Below are 23,161 nucleotides of genomic sequence, written 5' to 3' on the forward strand. Positions count from 1 at the left end.
GGATGTATTGTATACCAGTCGGCTTCAAAGACAACACTTAGAGTACTCGATCCTGTATATCACTTAGGTATCCGTCTAGCGCTTGGTGCCTTTCGGACGAGCCCCGTCCAAAGTCTATATGCAGAAACGGATCAGTGGCCACTGGATTATCAGCGTACATATCTGGGAGTCACCTATGCCATAAGAATCATGTCACTAAAACAACATCCATGCAAAGCACTCATAAGTGATCAGTCCACAAATCAGTTTTACTTAAACAGGCCTTCACACGCCCCGCCGTTCCCGTTGGCAGTAAAATCTGTTGCTGAAAAACTTGCAATAGTTTTCACAGATCTGCAGGAAAGTGACTATTCTGAACCCGTCCCACCTTGGGAGCAATATCCTGTCACTTGTGACTTTTCCTTTAGAGAGCTTAAGAAAAAGAGTTGTCCAAGTGCCCTCATCCAGCAACATTTCATGGCTCTTGAAGACAAGTACAGATCTACTGCATTCTTCACTGATGCTTCAAAGTCTGCAAATTCGGTATCATGTGCAGCCCATGGCCCAAACTTCTCGAACACTAAAACCTTGCATAAACATAGCAGCATTTTTACAGCGGAAGCGTACGGTATTCTGATCACTATTGACTATATAGTACAACACAAGATAGAAAAGTCTATAATATACACAGATTCCTTAAGCGTTGTCACAGCCCTCTCCTGTGGCAAAGCAAGCCGAAACCCTGTAATTAACGAGCTCCTTAAACAGATCCACGTAGCGCATAAACAAAACCTTGCTCTTGTTCTTTGCTGGGTGCCAGGCCACTCTGGGATCGCAGGTAATGAAATGGCGGACAAAAATGCTGGGGAAGCGGCTCATCGGGACATAATTGATGTAAGCAGGGTACCTGGTGTAGATATGAAACCTGCGGTACGAAAGGCGCTCCATAAACATTGGCAAGCTGAGTGGGACAAGGAAGTTGAAAATAAGCTGCACCTGCTTAAACCGCAGTTAACGAAACCATTCCCACTGAAGCTTGATAGACACACCGAAGTCACCCTGGCAAGACTCAGAATAGGTCACACCTATGGCACTCACAAATACCTCTTGACTGCAACTGACCCTCCGACGTGCACACGCTGTGGTGAGAACCTAACCGTCCTACATGTCCTCATTCAATGTCCTGAACTTCACCGACACCGACTGGCTCATTTTAGAGAACTCTACTCACACCATATACCACCCCATCCCTCGATGTTCTTATCAGAGGATGCAATATTTAACTTTAAAAGAGTGCTTAATTATCTTGCAGAAGTTAACTTTCTCGACATCATCTCATACCATCCTAACATTCAGATTGTTCCTCACAGGTGAGGTACAATCTGATGCGCAAAAGTATGTCTGAGCTCTTGCACTTCTTGCGTAGGCAAGAATTGTACAGCAGGGGACTCGGGCAATCCGCAATAATTTACCATGTGTGCCCATAACCAATGCATTTAAGCCTTTATATTTATCTTCGTGGTTATTTTAGAATTCATTCACTAGTATTTAAAGATATATCTTACGTGTAGGCCTCTATACAGCCTCCATTTTAAATCATTGTCCTAATCTCACAATTTTACTAAACCATAACACATGTCCTGGCGCTCTTTGGCCTTAGATGCCCTTGCGCCATTAAACATTAATCATCATCATCATTCTTACTGTGGCTTGAAAGTATACCTATTGTGACATTGCAAGCGCACACTGACGGTGAATATGCCGTGCTCCCACTGCTGATGAAAATATTATACACAGAAATTACATTTCAAATGGTTCGTTTAAAACAAGGTTTGACCAGCGCAGAAGCCCAATGCTCTTACCATTTGACCATGGATGCATGCCTAAAGAAACAAGAAAGTTAGGTCCGGTGGCTTACGTGCCGAAATCAAGATCTCATTATGATACACACCGTAGGGGAGGGGGGGTTCTGAAGAATAATTATGACAATCTAGGGTTTTTTTAACGCGCACCCAGTGCAGTATACAGGCGTGCTTTTGAGGCCTTTTGAGACATTTGTCGCGTCAGCCACGGCACATAGCCACAGTTTCCATGCAAAAAGGGAGGGCTTGTCTCTTCTAGCGTGTGACGAATACGAAAGTTATGGGGAGTGGTTATTCGATTGAGTAAACTTTACTGTAAGATTGTTGAGAGCACGACGCGCCTGAAATGCGGAGGCCTATGTATAATCTGGGACCCCATACATGTAACTGGGCGCGTTCGTCGTCGAAATTCGCTGCGCCTCTCTTATCCTAATGTGTGGCTATGGCATGTTTTTCTACGTGGCGGAGCACGTCGTGTGCTGCCACTGAACGCCCTTCAATGCTGAATAAAAACTTTCGCTTTGTCAGCGAGCTCCACGAAAAGGGATGAGGGAACTTTGCGGGCCGTGTCTCGTCATACTGTGGCGTTGTGGCGGCACTGTACTGTAATGTGTAAATAAAGAGGCCTGCACATTGCGCATACCACGTTTTTCGTTTCAATGTCCACTACTGTGCAAAATTAATGGTGAGGTCAACAAATCGGACTAGCGTCCACCGGGCCACCCTACAGCGATGCCTCAATGGAACCACGGCCCGGTTGGCACCGATGCGGTTTGTCGAGGATAGCGATTGAAGGTAAACCACATTCTGTATGGAGAAGGATAACATTGCAATCTAATGGAACGGAAGACTGGACCGTAGCAAGTTCCCAGAACATTTTCTCTGTCAGAACGGCCTAAATACAAGACAATAGTTCCACATTCATGACGTCGCCCTGATGTAGCAGTGCTCAGGCGTCGACGAGAAATTCAAAATTAGCTTTTTTCCAAGTAACAGCCTACTATTTCACGAGAAGTGTCAGAGTTCTGAAAGGCTCGCGTTACCAATCTAAACTAGTTCGTTGTTCCGTTTATTGCGACATAATTTAGCGTCAGGGAAGAAGACTGTACAGTCCGTGACGTATTACGCTACGCATATGATTGGTATCGACTAATAGCACCGAGCATATTGTTACGGGGATGTCGAAACAAGATCCGTAACAATATCTTGCGCACCTATTCTAGTGAGGTGGCAGAAGTTGGTCAAAGATAGCGTCACGGATTTATCTATAACGGCGATTTCACCGTCAGGATGCTAGCCTGCACGTTATTTCGTTTCACTTGTTACTGCGTCGTTATGCGAAGGAATTCTTTCGATGTTGCACTGCACAAATATCAGCCATGTCAGACACGCTGAGCGCCACGCTATCGTGGGCAGCCGCTTCTGCTTATCTGACACCCACCGCTATCTCACAATGGCGGTAGGCAGCGGTTGTCATACCAAACCTGTTCTCACCATGGCGCGTAAAATTTTCTATTAGGAATTGTGGGCTATCAGCAATAAGTATGTTGAAATCTTTCTTTAATGAAAATGAGATTAGGCCGCTTTAACTTTAGGCAACTGTCCTCCTCAGCACCGTATCATAAAAGCGTTAGTTGGCTCGTGAAGGATCTTTCGTACTCTGACGCGGTATGAAGGTCATTGCGCAAGCCCCCCCCCCCCTCCCCCCCCCGCCACTCACCATTCCATTACCATTGAAAGGGTCCTTTTGTGTTGGAGATTACTGTCTTTGGCGTTCGAAGTAACCATCTATCACGAGCGATTTATTTTTAAGCAACAAATAATCGCCGACTACAATACGGGTTAGAACGGCCTTGCCACGTGGCCGCTACTGGGGAGGTTTAAACTGCTGAAGAAGCCGACCACTTTGCACAATGCCGGTAAGCACGGCAACCATGAACGCGATGCGGTGAAACAAGGGTTCTTTGTAGACTAGTAATCAAGACATCAAGACTGAATGTCGCTTGCTTTGTTATTTCACGACGCGTAATTATTGTTGACATTGGAGCGATTTTGTCGCTGGACTTAGCGACTTTTTGTCTCTTTAGCCACAATTTTCCTTGTATTTAGTGACCACACCGCATATTTGTAGTGACTGGCAACATTTTAATGACTCCAGAGTTGGACAAGTTGCCTCGAGAATGGCTTTCCATAGGACCCATATAACTATTAAAAAACTGCACGTAAAGGGCTCAGCTTGCTTGTACGGTACGTGAGTTCTGCGACCATGTTGAAGCAAGCACTGTCTTCACGTCGGTGGTGTTCACATTGTGCTTATCTTTCACAGCTTGTTGGCCCTAACAGATCTCACACTGCGCTCACGAAATGCATCTTTTGTTTTCAATTAAAAGATAGTCTTTAATACGTTTAATATTGCATGTTTTCTAATTTAAATGACTAAGTTCAATAGTTGAATGTTCGCAATTATAACGGTAAATTAATTCACCAACACTAACCGCAATAAAGTGCATGGTGATATTTAAAACTCAGCAGGTGCATTATCAGACAGATTGACTGTAGAAAAGAGTACATATCGGAGCATCTGGGCTTGTTTACGCAAATCTGAACGTGCCGCCTCCGTTTCTGACTGCTTCGGGGCTAACTGATACTACAGGAATTAGGTTTCAGGTGGATCAAGGAGTGGACGCTTCGTGTTTGGCTTACATAAAGACCACACACTTGTCGCCACCGTATCAACAACATACGAGCAAGGGCGCGTCAAAGAATTCGTTTATTTTGCGATCGCGGAGATCTACAAAATTTGCACCGGTACTGTGCTTCGAGTGGCTTAATTTTCGTGCTGGGAAAGTGAAGTTATGGACGTTTCTTCTTTAATCGTCATAGATTTGTAACTTTACATGCGGAGCACATTTTTAGTTTGCCTTATCGGCTACGTATGTATAATACTAAATAGGAACCCTATACACCCTGAGTGCACATTTGTTTATTACTCACCTGCACAGACTCAAACAACGTGAAATTCTTCGGTAGATGATTTACGCCACGTTAGGATATGGTATTTTGTTGGGAAGCACCTACGTTGTTATTATTTTATTCCACAGTTCTAGCGACAATTTTAGCGTTATCGAAGAGCTATTTAGCGACATTGCCTTATTTATTTTGCACGTGTTGTTCAACTAAGCCAACATTGTAGGTACTACGTCAAGCATTTCCCTCAAATCTACAGTTTCGCTAGGAGCGTCCCGTCAATGGAGCTTCATTCGTCGTAAAATTTAAAAGGTATTACTAAACAAACCTCTGGCACTGCCGAAGACCCGGGTGCGGACTCGTTGTACGACCACGCGTCACACGACACTGTTCTCGACTGGTCGAAGAGCACTGCAGAAGCGTTGTGAATTAGCGCTTCCGCTGGGTACATCCTGCAGTACTCGTATTTGGGGTCGTTTGCCAGCCGAGAATTGTTGACGACGGGAATGGCTTCGGCTTTCCATCGCTGCTCCGTCCAATTGGCGAAGGCCGAATCACGTGGCCTCGAGCACCAGTGTTCGACGTCCGCGGCGACGAACAACGCTGCGAATTGTGTCCAGGAGGACGGAAATGCGCGCACGAAGGTCAACAAGCAGACGATCAAGTGGTACCACCGCGGTGGTCCTATGAGGGCGCTGATTTCCTTCATGTCGCCCTTTTCGTCAGCTTGACGTTTTGAAGTTTAAGCGACCGGCAACTAGAAAAGCAGGAAAACCTGGTAACACAGATTAAAGAGAGAGAGAGAGAGTAAGGCAAAGTTTGAATAATTACAGAATCTCATATTATCCTGGCATTAGGTGAGCTCGGTAGCGTTTTGTCAGATATAGACGCACAGTCAGTCAATGTCCCAGAGACAACCACGAATCCAGTACCCCGTGGCGTTAGTTTTTCCGACGCTGTGACTTACTTCATTTTGTTGCAGTTTGTCCACCTCGTTCTCTACACCATTCGCAGAAGCGTTATCAACGAATATTAGACAAATAGCTCCCGTATGGTGGTGAAAGACGAGCTTGACAAGCTGGAACGGGCTGAAGACTGTTGGCTTCGCACTATACAGGGTGTCCCAATTATCATGCACCAAGATTTAAAACTTTGCAAATACCACCTAGCTGCACAGAACGGAGGTAATATTGTTTGCCTTCGCTTAGGGATACGCAGAGTATTTTTTTGCATTCCACCTATAGTCGGATACAACTTTAGAAAAAAGGGGAGGCCCCGGCCAGATGACCGAAGCGGCGAAGTCACCGGCCGTCCGGCGCATGACGTCGGTCCATATTGCGCGCCCATTGGTGGATGCTCGTGTGCATCCGCCTCGGAGGAGTAAACGCCCCCTTTTTTCTAAAGTTGTATCCGACTATAGTTAATAATAAACTTCCCAATTGTTATAATTAGATGCAAGGTGTGAAAGAGAAAATTGTAGAACAACATGAAAAACTCCCGATACAGCTTTGTGTTGTTCAATGGGCACAAAATAAGTGTTTCCCCAAGCGTGAAAGAAGCCCGCGAATACACGCTAAGTGGATTGAGCGGCCAGTCGCGCGGCTACATTTTCTTGCATTCGCGGGCTTCTCTCACGCTTGGTAATTCCCTCTTTCACCTAGCACGTATTTAGGAAATAAGTGAAATTGAACACTTAGCGGTGTGTTTTGTCGGAGTCTGTAGTTGTAAAAGAGATATTATTGTTTTCATTACCCTAGCTTGAACTTTTTTTTTCAACAGCGCTCTTACTTGTGCGCTTTGCCTGCGTAGCTATTCCATCGTTGACATAGAACGTGGTCCTCGAATACATTAATAAAGCTTTTATTTTGAGAGTAGGACATATATTAACGGCAAGTGCGACAACGTACTTCTCCTGTCTGTTATCTTGCACAACCTACGTCGTCGCTCAAGTGTAACCTTCGGTTTTTGTCGATACAGTTCAACACCCGCCGTGGCTGCTCAGTGGCTATGGTGTTGGGCTGCTGAGCGCGAGGTCACGGGGTTGAATCCCGGCCACGGCGGCCGCATTTCGATGGGGGCGAAATGCGAAAACACCCATGTACTTAGATTTAGGTGCACGTCAAAGAATCCCAGGTGGTCGAAATTTCCGGAGTCCCCACTACGGCGTGCCTTATAATCAGAAAGTAGTTTTGGCACGTAAAACCCCATAATTTAATTTAATACAGTTAAACAATGCAGCGAAACTAGCATTACCCAACCAGGAATAAAAAAAAATCATTATCAGCGTATGCTGTTTCATACAGTTAGAATAAACATCAAAGAAGATGACGTAAATGTTCTAGAAAAGATAGCAGAGAGGTGAAACAGAATAAATTTGACAGTTTACCTTGGAAAGCGAAGCAGTGACTGCGATGTCAACCTTTAGCGTGCGCTTAAGCTGATAGACCCGCTTCACCGGAAAATTCAGTCTCTATAAATCGATGTGGCTTGCGCCGCACCTAGCCCATAGGGAGCGTCGAAAGTAGCGTGGCCAGGTGTTGCCCCAAGCGCGCGGGCTATGGGGGCAAGGACTTACGGAGTCGCCATCTGCCGCAAGCGCCTCCCTTGCGTAGCTTGAGGGATCACGCGGTGCGCTCCTCGTAGGTCTCGCTTGCGGCGCTCAATAAAAACACTACGCGGCAGCCCTCCTGGACACTTATGTAAGTACTTTCAAAACGAGGGAAGTTTTTTACTGTTGATATAATAACATTGGGCGTACTGAAAGCACATAATCGTTTACAGACGCTCTCTGTTTACCGAATACGTAGAGTGAACGCCACTGCGCGAGATCGCCGTGATGGATTCTCCCGGACCGGCTTCTTGCGTGAAAGGTAGAGAAGTGCTAAGAGTAAACTATGTGAAATATGCTCTCATAGTGGGTTGTCTGTAGAACCAAACTGAAGATAGCAGAATGAAGCCTCAATGCAGCGATAGCCCGGGTTCGCAGCGACTGAATACGCGTCTGCACGCATGTCCACGCACAATGTTTTGCTTTCGCCGAGATCGCGTTTTCGCACCGTGCCGTGAGCTTCAGGTCGCAGCATATGAGCGTTTGACAGTACACAAGCAATCATTGTGGCGTGGACGCTATCAGAACTGTTCAAGAATAATTTCGGTATAGAGACCTCGACGTCTAGCTACGGCGACTGTGATGTGACGTCGTGATGATTCAGTCTTTTTTGTCTTCTAAATTATTGCACATTTCAATATTATTAGGTTGCGTAGCATTGTACGTTTATCGGTCTTCTCAGCGTGAGATTTCCGTCTGCTTCTTTTCCCTAATCCAATGCATTAATTCATAACACAAACATGGCCCTATGCCGTGCCTTATTTTAATGTGCGACTTATCGCTCCCTTTCCGTTCCAGTGAACTTGCCAGTATCTACCATCAACAAGTTCATAGACCAAACCGTCATGACATTAGCCGGGCAGCGGGTGCGGGCGAGCGTCTCAGTGCGCGTTTTCTGTTACTCACCGAACATCGCAATGCCGGCGCCGTAGCAGAGGTCTTCCTCGCGTCTGTACTTGCTGCTTACCCGAGTTGTAGCCGATGGCTTTCTGCCGGTTCTAAGTTTCGCGAGCCAAGCTTCACGCAGGTTCTTGTCCTGTGACTACGTGTGAATAAGGCTCACACCGGGCTCCGCTGCGTACGTCCGGCACTGCGGCAGCGACTAGTAGCCAACCGTGCTGCACGCCTCCAAAGGCAGCCACTACTTATTATAGTACTTTCAAATGTTGTCAAGGAGACACCCAAGGCAATGAAGCCTCACCACTTAACCAGAACCGCAGTGCAGCTGGGACTTTAAACTTTCGTTTTCAGCTCGCTTCAGCGCTTCCGGAGCAGCCGACGCGGCCGCTGGATCCACGTGATCGCTCATGCCACGTCACGCCGACGAGGGCGCGAGCTTTTCCAGTGGTGAAGCTCGCCCCCAATAGTGCACTTACTCTAGCACACTATACTGGCGTGTACTCTCCGCGGCAGTTTGATTCCCCACCGCTGCTGGCGAGTTTCGACAATGGTGAAATGCAAAAAAAAAAATGATTTGCCATTCCGGCTTTGCGAAAGTGGATGTCCAGTGAAGCCACTGGCAACCCACCACTACAACTTCTGAGGTGGGTATGCGATGCTTTATGGCTTTAAAGTAATGGCAGTGGCGCTATTTTAGAGAAATTGTAGCAGTGGGAGCAATGGTAATTTTGATGGCACGCCGCTGCCCATGGCGCTGCTGCAACACCATTGAAGTCAGCTGCTAGGCTGGTTATTTCAGATACTAAAGGCTGGGGACGTCACTATCAATGTCGCAAGCTGCTGTCGCCGCCCTAGCTTGAGCAAGACTAATCTTCGTCGGGAAACGTATGCGGGGAGCGCTACGTGCTTCGTATTGTTGTCAGGAGCGCCTTATCATCAAGTATTGGGTGGCATGCTTGTTTTCAGCTTGTTCTTTGTTGAATGGTATGCTGTTTTGTATGTTGTATGCGTGATTCTAAAGTATGCATGCACTGTTCGCTGCACTTTGCTGAGTGCTTGCGGCCTCTGCCTTACGGGCTTACCAACCCTTTGTTGAGTCACTGCATGTACCCTCTTCCTTACGGGGGTATGAGCCGTCTCTCTGCCATGAACTGCCGCCCGGATCAAACCACCATTGCTTTCAGTCGACGTTACTAAACGAAAAAAATCCACGGATTCTAAACATAGACAGTTTCGCTGTAAACCGCTCCTGAACATTCATTTATGTGAACGTTAAAGAACATCGTATCGCCGAAATGAATCTAGAGCATAAGTTCCATTACGTCCCTCATAACCCACTGTGTATTATTATGAGGACGCTAAACCATTGAAACAAACCTGCTATGACGTGCGCGTAGACACTTGAGCAAGGCTGCTTCTTACTTACTGGATTGACAGCTGTGGCAGACTTTAGCTCGAAGTTTCGCTGATTTAGTTCGCAGTTTGATCTGCGAACTAAATTAGCTCGCAGCTTGTACCTATCAAATACCTTGGCACTTGCATAATTAAAGTGGAAAGTTGGGCGAGATGGCATACATTCATAATGGGAACAGCGCGAACAAGACGACGACGGAGTGAAGTGACACAGGACGAGCGCTGACTCACAACTACGTTTACTGAAACACACATCAGGTATATAAGCTATCACATGGTCAAAACATGGACAAAAGTGATCACATGGTCAATCGAATAACGCACAACCGGGCCACGTGTATACAGGGCATCTATTACCGTATCGCGCTATCTAGGTACGTTAATTCTAGCTGAGAAAGCGCGATCGAAGGCTGGCTAATGCACCCCGTGCCCTTTCGCTGAATGTGGGCTGCTTCCACGACTAATCTGGGGGATGCATCAGTACGCTTAAACAGAATGGTTGCCTCTTTGAGCAGAGGCTTACACTTACAATGGTGGCAATGGGCATAGACATGCGCGTAAAAATTCTTGTCCAAGGGCAATTCATGTTCCCTTAGTCTTGATTTTGGCTTCTAGCGCGAAGTGAAACACGGACACAGAAAGGAGCAGACAAGACGAGTGCTAACACTCCTTTCTTTCTGTGTCCGTGTTTCACTTCGCGCTAGAAGCCAAAATCATGTTACCGTACCAACTCGCCCAACTGTCTATCCTTTTGCATTACATCCCTTAGTCTTACATTCATGCACCGGCCGGTTTGCGCTATGTACACTCTCTCACATTTGAGCGGGAAAGAGTATACCACATTGGTTGCGCAGCCTAGATACTTGTCAACATGTTTCACTGTGCACCTTACGTTAGGATTGCGTTCTGCTCCAATACCCAATACCCTGAAAAAAGTGAACGCGCGACAAAGTTGAAACTTCAAGGAAAGAGGAGGACTATTAATTTTATTACGTGGGAAAAAGTTCAACAGCGTTAGTCGATAACGCGTTTGTAAAACCATGTTCCTAACAACGTGCTGAAAAGCTTTTACGGCCGTTATGCGCAATGTTTTCCAAGGCCTTAGGAGAACTGTACGTGGCGCCGACTTCGCATTCGGTGCATATAGGGTCATGCTGATGCTAAGCTTCACGCGTCTCGCTCCAGTGTGAGCCTTGCAAGTATTCACCGAATACTCGTTTCATCAAAGGACTGCGTTCTTATTTACTTATTTACAAGTTTGACGAATGCTATGGCAACGCACGTGACAAACACTTACCAGTCTTTTTCGCTAACACTATTCTGTACTGCAAACTTAACACTTACTTGAAAAACAGAGACCATTGCAGCGCGAAGGTTATTGCTCCCGTAGCGCATCTAGACTGACCATCTTTCGCAGGTGCTGGAAAACGGTGATCACTGGCGCGAATACTGACAAGCTGCTTGGCGAACAGTCCCGGTTTACGAGGTCAGAGGCAGCGCGGCTTAATGCTAAGCGACGTCTATCCAGTTGCGACAAACGAAACCAAACATCTGTCAGCCTGCATCCGCCCTCGCACAGTGCGGCAGTCGAGTTGCAAATTTCAACTGACTAACTTTTTCACATTCCGGATGCACTGGTTTTAATGTCAACGGGAAACCGCCACGTTGCTTGGCCCTTGAAAACCATTTCCACGTTGCACATTTCAGAAAAGTCATCGGAGATAGTCGCGGAAGGAAACGAGGGAATTCAACCGTGGCCACGATTGCAGTCGTGGCTTTCTTCACGATAAAGACATGTCCTTATCACAGCTTTTAGTGGCGCCGTTATTTATCGCCTTCTTTAGAAGAGGCTCCATATCGGACGTTCTCTGTTCTATTTTTTTTGCTGCCACGAGCGTGCCTTGTCCTTCTTTTTCATCGTTTTTTTAATACGGATCTTTTACTTGCGTTCGAGGATGGTGGGGAACTTTATGTAAATAGAGTGACGTAAAATAATGCATCCGCTGATTCATTGCTCGGAAACGTACAACTGGGAAGTCTCGGTCAAGTTAGTAATTCGTTTAGCAAAAAAGAGGATACAAAAGGGAGGGCGTTTCCTTAATTAGTTGATCCGTGCTCCATCCGCTTGCTGTTTCGAAAATGTAAGCGTTTTACTCCCGCAGCGACGCCTGTGTAAGCAGTGTTTCTTGTGTTGCGAGACCACTGACCGGATCACACGAGATCCGGACTCTCACGCGTGTAGCTGTGCGCGGCTCAACCATGTCCGGAGAAAAGGGAATTCTGGATATTGAGCTGAAGCCGGGCGTTTAGACCTTTACGGCCCCACGGCGCAGGCGGCACACCGCCTGCGCCTGTGCTTCTCATAGACAGCGCCTACAGATTGACCCACCTGGAGGAAATCGGGAGTTGCCTTTTATTCTACCCCCCTTTCGAACCCTTTTCTTTCTCTCCTACCTTTATTTCTTGGTTTTTTATTTATCAATACTGTATGCCTTGAAAGGCTCATACGGGAGTGGACATACAAAGAGTACAGGCGTAGCGCTGTGCTCTACAGGGGTTTGCAGCAAACTCAAAGAAACAGGCAATGGTTACAATCGACGCACTATGTAATTAAATATAAGGAAAGAAAAACAAGCTATACAGTGCGTACTCCATGTAAAGTGTATGAAGCAGTATATCATCGTCATCATCATCATCAGCCTAGTTACGCCCACTGCAGGGCAAAGGCCTCTCCCATACTTCTCCAACTACTCCGGTCATGTAGTAATTGTGGCCATGTTTTCCCTGCAAACGTCTTAATTTCATCTGCCCGCCTAACTTTCTGCCGCCCCTTGCTACGCTTCCCTTCCATTGGAATCCCGTCCGTAACCCTTAATGACCATCGGTTATCTTCCCTCCTCATTACATGTCCGGCCCATGCCCATTTCTTTTTCTTGATTTCAACTAAGATGTCATTTATCCGCTTTTGTTGCCTCAACCAATCTGCTCTTTTCTTATACCTTAACGTTAGAACCATCATTCTTCTTTCCATAGCTCGTTGCGTCGTCCTCAATTTCAGCAGAACCCTTTTCGTAAGCCTCCAGGTTTCAGCCCCATATGTGAGTACTGGTAACACACAGCTGTTATACACTTTCCTTTTGAGGGATAGTGGCAACCTGCTGTTCATGATTTGAGAATGCCTGCCAAACGCACCCCAGCCCATTCTTATTCTTCTGGTTATTTCAGTCTCATGATCCGGATCCGTGGTCACTACCTGCCCTAAGTAGATTTATTCCATTACCACTTCCAGTGCCTCGCTACCTATCGTAAACTGCTGTTTTCTTCCGAGACTGTTAAACATTGCTTTAGTTTTCTGCAGATTAATTTTCAGACCCACCCTTCTGCTTTGCCTCTTCAGGTCAGTGAGCATGCATTGCAATTGGTCTCCAGAGTTACTAAGCAAGGCAACCTCATCAGCGAATCGCAAATTGCTAAGGTATTCTCCATCAACTTTTATTCCCAGTTCTTCTCACTTCAGGTCTCTGAATACCTCCTGTAAACATGCTGTGAATAGCATTGGAGAGATCGTATCCCCCTGTCTGACGTCTTTCTTTATTGGGATTTTGTTGCTTTCTTTGTGGAGGACTACGGTGGCTGTGGAGCCGCTATAGATATCTTCCAGGATTTTTACATATGGCTCATCTACACCCCGATTCCGTAATGCCTCCATGACTGCTGAGGTTTCGACTGAATCAAACGCTTTCTCGTAATCAATGAAAGCTATATATGAGGGTTGGTTATTTTCTGCACATATCTCTATCACTTGATTGATAGTGTGAATATGGTCTGTTTTTGAGTAGCGTTTACGGAATCCTGCCTGGTCCTTTGGTTGACAGAAGTCTAAGGTGTTCCTGATACTATTCGCGATTGCCTTGGTAAATACTTTGTGGGCAACGGACAGTAAGCTGATCGGTCTATAATTTTTCAAATCTTTTGCATCCCCTTACTTATGTATTAGGATTATGTTAGCGTTCTTCCAAGATTCCGGTACGCTCGAGGTTATGAGGCATTGCGTATAGAGGGTGGCCAGTTTCTCTAGAACAATCTCACCACCATCCTTCAACAAATCTGCTGTTAGCTGATCCTCCCCAGCTGCCTTCCCCTTTTGCATAGCTCCTAAGGCTTTCTTTACTTCTTCTGGCGTTACCTGTGGGATTTCGAATTCCTCTAGGCTATTCTCCCTTCCACTATCGTCGTAGGTGCCACTGGCACTGTATAAATCTCTATAGAACTCCTCAGCCACTTGAACTATGTCATCCATATTAGTAACGATATTGCCGGCTTTGTCGCTTAACGCACACATCTGATTCTTGCCTATTCCTAGTTTCTTCTTCACTGTTTTTAGGCTTCCTTCGTTCCTGACAACCTGTTCAATTCTATCCATATTATAGTTCCTGATGTCCGCTGTCTTACGCTCGTTGATTAACTTAGAAAGTTCTGCCAGTTCCATTCTAGCTGTATGGTTAGAGGCTTTCATACATGGGCGTTTCTTGATCACATCTTTCGTCTTCTGCGATAGCTTACTGGTTTCCTGTCTTACGGCGTTACCACCGACTTCTATTGCGCACTCCCTAATGATGCCCATGAGATTGGCGTTCATTGCTTCAACACTAAGGTCCTCTTCCTGAGTTAAAGCCGACTACCTGTTCTGTAGCTTGATCCGGAATTCCTCTAGTTTCCCTCTTTCCGATAACTCATTGATTGGCTTCTTGTGTACCAGTTTCTTCCGTTCCCTCCTCAAGTCTAGGCTAATTCGAGTTCTTACCATCCTGTGGTCACTGCAGCGTACCTTGCCGAGCACGTCTACATCTTGTATGATGCCAGCGTTCGCGCAGAGTGTGAAGTCGATTTCATTTCTAGTCTCACCATTCGGTCTCGTCCACTTTCGGCTATCCCGCTTGCGGAAAAAGGTATTCATTATCCGCATATTATTCTGTTCTGCAAACTCTACTTATTAACTCTCCTCTGCTATTCCTAGAGCCTATGCCATAATCCCCCACTGACTTGTCTCCAGCCTGCTTCTTGCGTACCCTGGCATTGAAGTCGCCCATCAGTGTAGTGTATTTTGTTTTTACTTTACCCATCGCCGATTCCACGTCTTCATAAAAGCTTTCGACTTCCTGGTCATTATGACTGCATGTAGGGGCATATACTTGTACCACCTTCAATTTGTACCTCTTATTAAGTTTCACAACAAGACCTGCCACCCTCTCGTTAATGCTATAGAATTCCTGTATGTTACCAGCCATTTCGTTATTAATCAGGAATCCGACTCCTAGTTCTCGTCTCTCCGCTAAGCCCCGGTAGCACAGTACGTGCCCGCTTTTTAGCACTGTATATGCTTCTTTTGTCCTCCTAACCTCACTGAGCCCTATTATATCCCATTTACTACCCTATAATTCCTCCAATAACACTGCTAGACTCGCCTCACTAGATGACGTTTTAACGTTAAACGTTGCCACGTTCAGATTCCAATGGCGGCCTGTCCGGAGCCAGGTATTCTTGGCACCCTCTGCTGCGTCACAGATCTGACCACCGCCGTGCTCAGTTGCTTCACGGCTGCTGGGGACTGAGGCCCGGGGTTGTTGGTTGTTATCATATAGGTGGTTGTGGCCAAGTAATGCCCCAGGTTGGCCAATCCTGCTCTGGTGAGAGAGTGCGTTACCGGTTCTGGTCACCGGGATCAGGCCGCACTCCAGGCTTGTTCGTGCAATTTTCTCAACACACGGTTTTTTTGTATTTTCCGGTAAAGACTTGCCCGGAACCGGGATTTGAACAACGGTCATCTTGCACGGAAGGCGGATACTCTACCGTCTCCGCAGGAGTTAAATTGAAAAATAAAATTATGGAGTTTTACATGACAAAACCACTTTCTGATTATGAGGCACGCCGTACTGGAAGACTCCGGAAATTTCGACCACCTGGGGTTCTTTACCATGCGCCTAATTCTAAGTACACGGGTGTTTTCACATTTCACCCCCGTCGAAATGCGGCCGCCGTGGCCGGGATCCGATCCCGCGGCCTCGTGCTCAGCAGTCTAACACAATAGCCACTGAGCAACCACGGCGGTTCCCGCAGGAGTTGTACGCCTCATTTAATCTACAGTGGTGCCCTATTTGATCAGTCAAGGTGGACCAATCTGAGCTCGGTTATGCCGCACGTATGGCACTCGGCTAGAGAACCTGGTATTTATGACAGGCACGTACCCAGGGGGGGGGGCCCAGGGGGGCCCGGCCCCCCCCCCCCGAAATCAAGTGTCATACCGCCCCCCCCCTCCCCGCCCACGCCACCACTCCTCACGCATTCCTAAAGCGCCCCCAGATCAATGTTGAGAGTTGGCAGCTGTTCATAGGTCAGCATTATGCTGCCTTTTTCACTCCTTCTAGATGGCGGTAGTTATCGGCATCTCTTGTAATGTGAAGGACAGTTTTCTCATAGATTCCGCACCCACACGATTAACTCGATATGCGTTCAGTTGTCACCATCTATTCAACCGTCACGCGCATAGCTGTTGCTTTCGTTAGTTCAACCTTCTTTGTTTAGGCTGGTCCTGGGACCAGGAGAGGGATGCGGCTGTTACGCAGCTGGTCTGTACTCTCATGGAACGAGTTGCGGCCGGAGAAAACGCCAATTGCGTTTTACTTATCCCTTTGCTTCATTATTTCCTTGAGTTACGGCTCGCCGCGACGCTGGCAGATGCCCGGAACCATATACAAGTGATATGGTTTACATAAGGTGGGAAATTAAATAATGTTAAAGAGCGTCCCTCATGAAACCCTGCAATAACCCTTAAACCCATAAGCAAGATGCCTGTCGCCCGTTACCTCGTCTGTTTTTCCCTAATTGTATAGCACTTTTCGTGCAAAATTGGCAACTGGAAACAAAAATCGCAAGGAGTTGAGAAATTAAGCGATCTACTAAGGAAGAGAGCCAAGGCAACAACCAAACTGCAAGCAAAAGCGAATAATAAAAAGTTAACCGTTGTTTATGAGAATATTTATGGATCAACATCTTCTTATTTAAAAAGGAAGTAGAGAAAGCGCCGCCGGAAGTGGAGAACAATTACTTGTTTTGAACGATACTTCTACAGTTATCGGTCGAACAGCCTCACGTAGCCACTTCTCTGCTGTGCTTATGTGGGTGTTTTTCTAACCTTTCGCGGTGAGCGCAGTACGTCTAGAATCGCAGAGTCCTGCGCTCTACGCGGCGTGGTTGTGTGGGACTGGCAGCCGCACAGCGTTACGAAATTCGCGGAGCTGTCAACACTGATCAACAAGACGAAAATAACTGATATTCGAAACTATAACATGAGAAAGACTGAAGAAGCCGTAAAAAATGAACGCAGCCTGAAAGCAGCAAAAAAGAAACCTGGCATAGGACAAACTATGATGTATGCACTAAAAGATAAGAAGGATAATATCATCAGCAATCTCGAAGATATAGTAAAAGCAACGGAAAAATTCTAAGCTGACCTGTATACAGTACCCAGAGGAGCCACGTAATGAACAGAAACAGTAATGAACAGGATACAGAAACTCTCCTATAACTAGCGATGAGGTCAGAAGGGCCCTGAAAGACATGAAACGACGAAGAGCGGGAGGAGAAGGTGGAATAACAGTCGATTTAATCAAAGATGGAGGAGACATAATGCTGGAAAACTGGCGGCTCTTTATAGAAGTGTCTATCGACTGCAAGGGTCCCAGAAAACTGGAAGAATGCAGATATTATACTAATCCACCAAAAAGGAGACGTTAAAGAATTGAAAAATTATGGGACCATTAGCTTGCTCCCAGTATTATATAAAATATTTACCAAAATAATCTCCAATAAAATAAGGGCAACACTGGATTTTGTCAAGCGAGGGAACAGGCTGGCTTCAGGAAGAGATACTTTACAATGGATCACATCCATGTCATCCATCAGGTTGTCGCGAAATCTGCAGAGTACAATAAGCCTCTCTATGTAGCTTATATAGATTACGAAAAGTCATTTGATTCAGTAGAGATACCAGCAATCGTAGAGGTACTACGTAATCAAGGAGTACAGAACGCTTACATAAAAAGCTTGGAAAATATTGCTACATGCGTGTGATATTTGTTTGTTTGAACGAGGCGCGTAGGCGCCATAACTCCAGAAAAGAGGAAGAACGAACTGGGCTAGCGCTGTGAATCTAACCGGTCAGCTCTGCAACCATTGTTGTAAATATAATCTGCAAATAGTTTCTCGTCTTACTGACTCGTCCTTCGCGTAAGAATATCTACAGAGGTTCTACAGCTACCTTAATTCTACACAAGAAAAGCAGGGAAATACCTATAGAGAAAGGGGTCAGACAGCGAGGTAACATTTCTCCAATGTTATTCACTGCGTGCTTAGAAGAATTCAAGCTATTAAACTTGGAAGGCTTAGGAATAAAGATCGAGGGCAAATATCTCGGCAACCTTCGGTTTGCCGATGACATTCTTCTATTCAACAACAATGCAGACGAGTTACAACAAATTATTGGAGACCTTAACAGAGAGAGTGTAAGAGTGGCGTTGAATATTAATATGCAGAAGATGAAGATAATGATAAATTGCCGGGCAAAGGAACAAGAGATCAGGATCGCCAGTCGGCAACTAGAGACTGTGAAGGAGTACGTTTACCTAGGTCAATTATTCACAGGGAACCCTGATCATGAGAAGGAAATTCACAGGAGAATAAAAATAGGTTGGATCGCATACGGCAGACATTGCCAGCTCCTGACTGGAAGCTCACCATTATTATTGAAAAGTAAGGTGTGCAATCAGTGCGTTTTGCCAGTGCTGTCATATGGGGCAGAGACTTGAGAGCAAGTTAAGGACCGCGCAAAGAGTGATCGAACGAAGATTGCTAGGCATAACGTTAAGAGAGAAAGAGAGCGGATTGGATCAGAGAGCGAACGGGTACAGATGATATTCTAATTGGCATCAAGAGGAAAAAAATGTAGCTGGGCAGGTCATGTAATGCGCCGGTTAGATAACCGTTGGACCATTAGGGTTACAGAATGGGTACCAAGAGAAGGGAAACGCAATCGAGGACAACAAAACACTAGGTGGAGCGATGAAATTAGGAAATTCGCGGGCGCTAGTTTAAATCGGTTGGTGCAGGACAGGGATACTTGGAGATCGCAGGGAGAGGCCTTCGTCCTGCAGTGGACATAAAACAGGCTGATGATGATGATGATTATGATGATGATGATGATGATGATGATGATGATGGTGGTGGTGGTGGTGGTGGTGGAGGTGGTGGGCCCCCCCCCCCCCGAAAAAAAAATCCTGGGTACGTGCCTGATTTATGACCTGCACATGTGTGGCCGTACATAAGTGAGGATATATATAAGTTCTTTAGGAAGGTTCCCGTACAGTGATGAAATAAAGGAAAATACATTAAAAAGAAACAAAAAAGAGAAAAAAGGGAGGCGGGAAGGAACATAACAGGTGATTTGAACTCGTGACCCTTGAATGTTGCCCGGAAAGATAGCTCAGTCGGTTGGTTCGTCAGGCCCCAGGTTATTTTCAAGTGCCATAGCTCCTGCTCCGAGCCTCATACTTACGTGATTGGAAGGTATACGTTTTTGGAAATATGGCTTCCTGAGGAGAAGAGCAAACTCGAGCTGCTTTAGAGACTAGGAAAACTGCCTTAAAATATTTAGACTTGACGGAAAGCTTTGTTAATTTTCTTTCCTCTATATACTGCTTAACGAAGCAGTATATAGAGGGAAGAGAATTCACATTGGAGGTGCAATGTATTGTCCAAACAGCATCAAGTGTAATGTATATTAACATACCATCCAATGGACGAACGTGCGCAAGAACCGAGCGCAGAAAAGTACGAAAGAACGTATGGACACCGGCGCGTGTGGAAGAAGTTGGGGCACGGCACCACGTCATCGATAAATTTTTGATGAACGCTCAGACAAGACGACCACAATGCGGTCATTATTCCGTTATTGGCTCGAGGTGCAATTCGAGTGCCGACATGAATGAGTGCACAGATTGTGAGCAAATAATGTCACTTGGGAGGCAATTCTACAGATCCATTGTTGAAGGAAAAAATAGTTTTTTGTGTCCCGCGTGTAGCCGTGTGCGGCTTAGCCATGTCCGCGTAAGGGGGGATCCTGGGGGTTGAGCCGATGCCGGGCGTTCGGATGTTTTAGACCCCCCGGCGGAGGCAACACACCTCTTTTGCCTCTTCTTCACGTAGACGGCACCCCCGGGCTGACGCACCCGGGGGAAATCGGTAGTTGCCTTTTCCTGTCTCTTTCTCCCTCGAACCTTCGCCTTTCCCTCCCTTTCCAACTTTCCTGTCTCCTACTTATTTCCTATTTCTTCCGATCTTCCAGGCAGCAAGGGTGCGAGTAGCCTACCTAGATTATGTCGTATTTGGTTATAGTGGCTGTGTACAGCTGGCACTGACTGGCCTTGTCACGTCCCCTTGTTGGGCCACATGGTGGGTGGCTGGCACCGCTGCCGAAACATCTTTTACGCATGGCTAGCTCTTCCCCCCACTCTCTGATCGCCCTCAGAAAAGAGGGCCCGCACCAAAGATGTTTTGAAATTTTTTGGCAACAGATTACGAAGCTTTCCCCCATTCCACGTCATCGATTCTTACAAACCTGAAAAGACGATGAGAATGATTTCACCTTTCCTAGTGTCAAAGTGTCTTTCCGACGCAGTTGGCGCAGGTTACAAGCCATCAAAGATGGCTAGTGGAGATCTCCTTCTGGAACTCCGCGATGCGAAACAACATGAAAGCCTTCCTAACCTAGCTAAATTTGGAGGAATTCTAGTCACTATATCCTCACACCGAACTATGAACACCAGCCATGGTGTTGTCTCTGATGATGATCTAATGGAGCTGACAGAAGCCGAACTGATGGAAGGCTCGACCGAACAGAATGTTATGAATATCAAGCGAATTATGTTAAGGCGTGACGGTAAGGAAATCAAGAAAAAGCATCTTATACTCACTTTTGGCTCAAGCATCCTGCCTGAGAACACAAAAACACAAATTTCTAGGTGTTATACTTGACTATAGACTCACTTTGGTCCCCCACATTAAATTAAAGAAAAATGTCTGAAAACAATGAACCTAATGAAACTTCTATGCCAGACTACGTGGGGTAGTGACAGGAAGTGCTTAATGAATCTCTATAAGCGCATGATTCGTTCACGTATAGATTATGGTGCCGTGATCTATCATTCTGCCACCCCGAGTGCGCTAAAGATGCTAGACCCTGTTCACCATCTAGGAATCCGGCTGGCCACTGGCGCTTTCAGAACGAGTCCCATGCAAAGTTTATATGTAGAATCAAATGAGTGGTCGCTTCATCTGCAGAGAACATACATCAGCCAAACATATTTTCTGAAAGTCCACTCTAATCCTCAACATCCGTGTTTTAATACCGTTAACGAGATCACATATGCTACACTCTTTCCTAATCATCCCTCCGTAAGACAGCATTTTTCGCTGCGTGTGAGGGAGCTTAGTCATAAAACGCATGTCCCACTCCTCGAGCTTCGCCTAATGCATCCAGCCAAGCTGCTACCTCCTTGGGAGTGGCAGCTGATACAGTGCGATATATCTTTCATGCAAGTTACAAAACACGCTTCAGACATTGAAATTCAAATGCATTTCCGGGAACTCCAGCACAAGCACTCCTGCACGGAGTTCTACACAGACGCATCGAAGTCACACGACGGGGTGTCCTATGGAGCCGTCGGTCAATCCTTCTCGGAATCCGGTGTACTGCATCCGGAAACTAGTATCTTTACGGCTGAGGCCTACGAAGTATTGTCGACCGTGAAGCATATAAGTAAATCAAAACTCAAAGCATCAGTTACATATACGGACTCCCTAAGTGTTGTGAAGGCTTTGATATCGTTCTGTAAGCACAAAAATCCTGTTATAATCGAACTCTACTCCTCCTTTGTAAAGCATATGTATCTAACCAGCATGTGTTTATATGCTAGGTTCCTGGCCATAGGGGCATCCAGGGTAACGTTCTAGTGGACCACATGACCACATCAATTTCATTGCATGCTGTTAATCCTACTGCTTCGGTCGCTGTCAAAGACCTGAAGCCTTTCTTAAGAAGGAAACTGCGAAAACACCGGCAACGTATATGGGACGCAGAAATAAATACCAAACTGCACGCGATAAAGCCACAGTTAGGTTCTTGGCCCTCAGCAACAAATTCACGGCGAACAGATGTCCTATTCTGTCGCCTCAGAATAGGACACACATTTGGCACGCATAACTATTTACGCACTGAAAATGATCCTCCAACCTGCGGTAGATGCGCGGAGAGGCTGACCGTCTTCCACGTCCTCCTGGAGTGTCGGGAAGCGGAATGTGAAAGAAAAAACGTTTCCCCTTAGCATACCGCCAGCACATCCCCCTTCATCCTGTTATGTTACTCGGCCCAGAACCTTTATTTGACGCCATCACAGTCCTAAGTTTTCTGAAAGATGTTGTCTTGCATGTTGTTAGCCCCACATGTTCGTAGCGGGTCCTCTCTTCAGAGGATGCCGCTGTGAAAGCTCTTTCTTATAGCACATGCCTCTAGGCCCTTGTGTTTCAAGGGCTCTGGCGAGGCAGCAGTGCTCCAATAATTTGACCATCCTATATATTTTCTATTTTGGATCATTCTTCTACGATGGATTTTGATGTTCATAGTATTCGTCATTAGTCATCGCCATAATTTTATTGCACGTAGATTTTATGCACGTTACAGCGACAATATTTAGGCAAGTTTACAGCCAAGTCACATCTTCCATACTACATCGTCAACATTACCACTTGTCATGGCGCTCTTTGGCCAAACTGGCCCTTGCGCCATAAAACGCCACACATCATCATCATCAGCGCTCTTTGACCATATCTGGCCCTTGCGCCACTAGAACACACACATTTATTCATTCATTGGGTACACTATATTTGGTTATAGTAACGGCGTACGACTGCCGTGCAGACTTGCATGCAAGCTCTGCCGCGTCCCCCCGTTGGGCTCCGTGGTGGGTTCTCGGTGCTGTTGCCGAATTTTTTGTTTATTCATGGTAACTTCTTCTCACCCACTTCCTTCATCATCATCATCATCAGCCTGGTTACGCCCATGGCAGGGCAAAGGCCTCTCCCATACTTCAGCTGCCCCGGTCATGTACTAATTGCGGCCATATTGTCCCTTCAAACTCCCTAATCTCATATGCCCACCTAACTTTCTATCGCCCCCTGCTACGCTACCCTTCCCTTGGAATCCAGTCCGTAACCCTTAATGACCATCGGTTATCTTCCCTCCTCATTACATGTCCTTCCCATGCCCATTTCTTTTTCTTGATTTCGACTAAGATGTCTAACGCGCGTTTGTTCCCTTACC

At 46.2% G+C, this 23,161-nt stretch overlaps 1 protein-coding gene across 4 annotated transcripts in view; it reads right to left on the reverse strand.

The window, feature by feature from the left end:
* The window catches only part of LOC135918690 (organic cation transporter protein-like), a 36,343-nt gene extending 24,995 nt beyond the window's left edge, over window positions 1-11,348 (reverse strand). The window contains exons 1-2 of one of the 4 annotated variants that reach the window (XM_065452347.2): window positions 11,074-11,348; window positions 5,137-5,411 (exon numbers count right to left, since the gene is read on the reverse strand). In XM_065452347.2, the coding sequence (XP_065308419.1) occupies window positions 5,137-5,259 (123 nt within the window). In that variant the 5' untranslated portion in view covers window positions 5,260-5,411; window positions 11,074-11,348. Of the gene's footprint in view, window positions 1-5,136; window positions 5,584-11,073 lie in introns of all 4 variants that reach the window. The other 3 variants (XM_065452346.2, XM_065452345.2, XM_065452348.2) reach the window with 3 other exon arrangements.
* Window positions 11,349-23,161: the final 11,813 nt, after the last annotated feature.

Source organism: Dermacentor albipictus, chromosome 6 (genome assembly GCF_038994185.2).
Source record: "Dermacentor albipictus isolate Rhodes 1998 colony chromosome 6, USDA_Dalb.pri_finalv2, whole genome shotgun sequence".
NCBI classification, from domain to species: Eukaryota; Metazoa; Arthropoda; class Arachnida; order Ixodida; family Ixodidae; genus Dermacentor; species Dermacentor albipictus.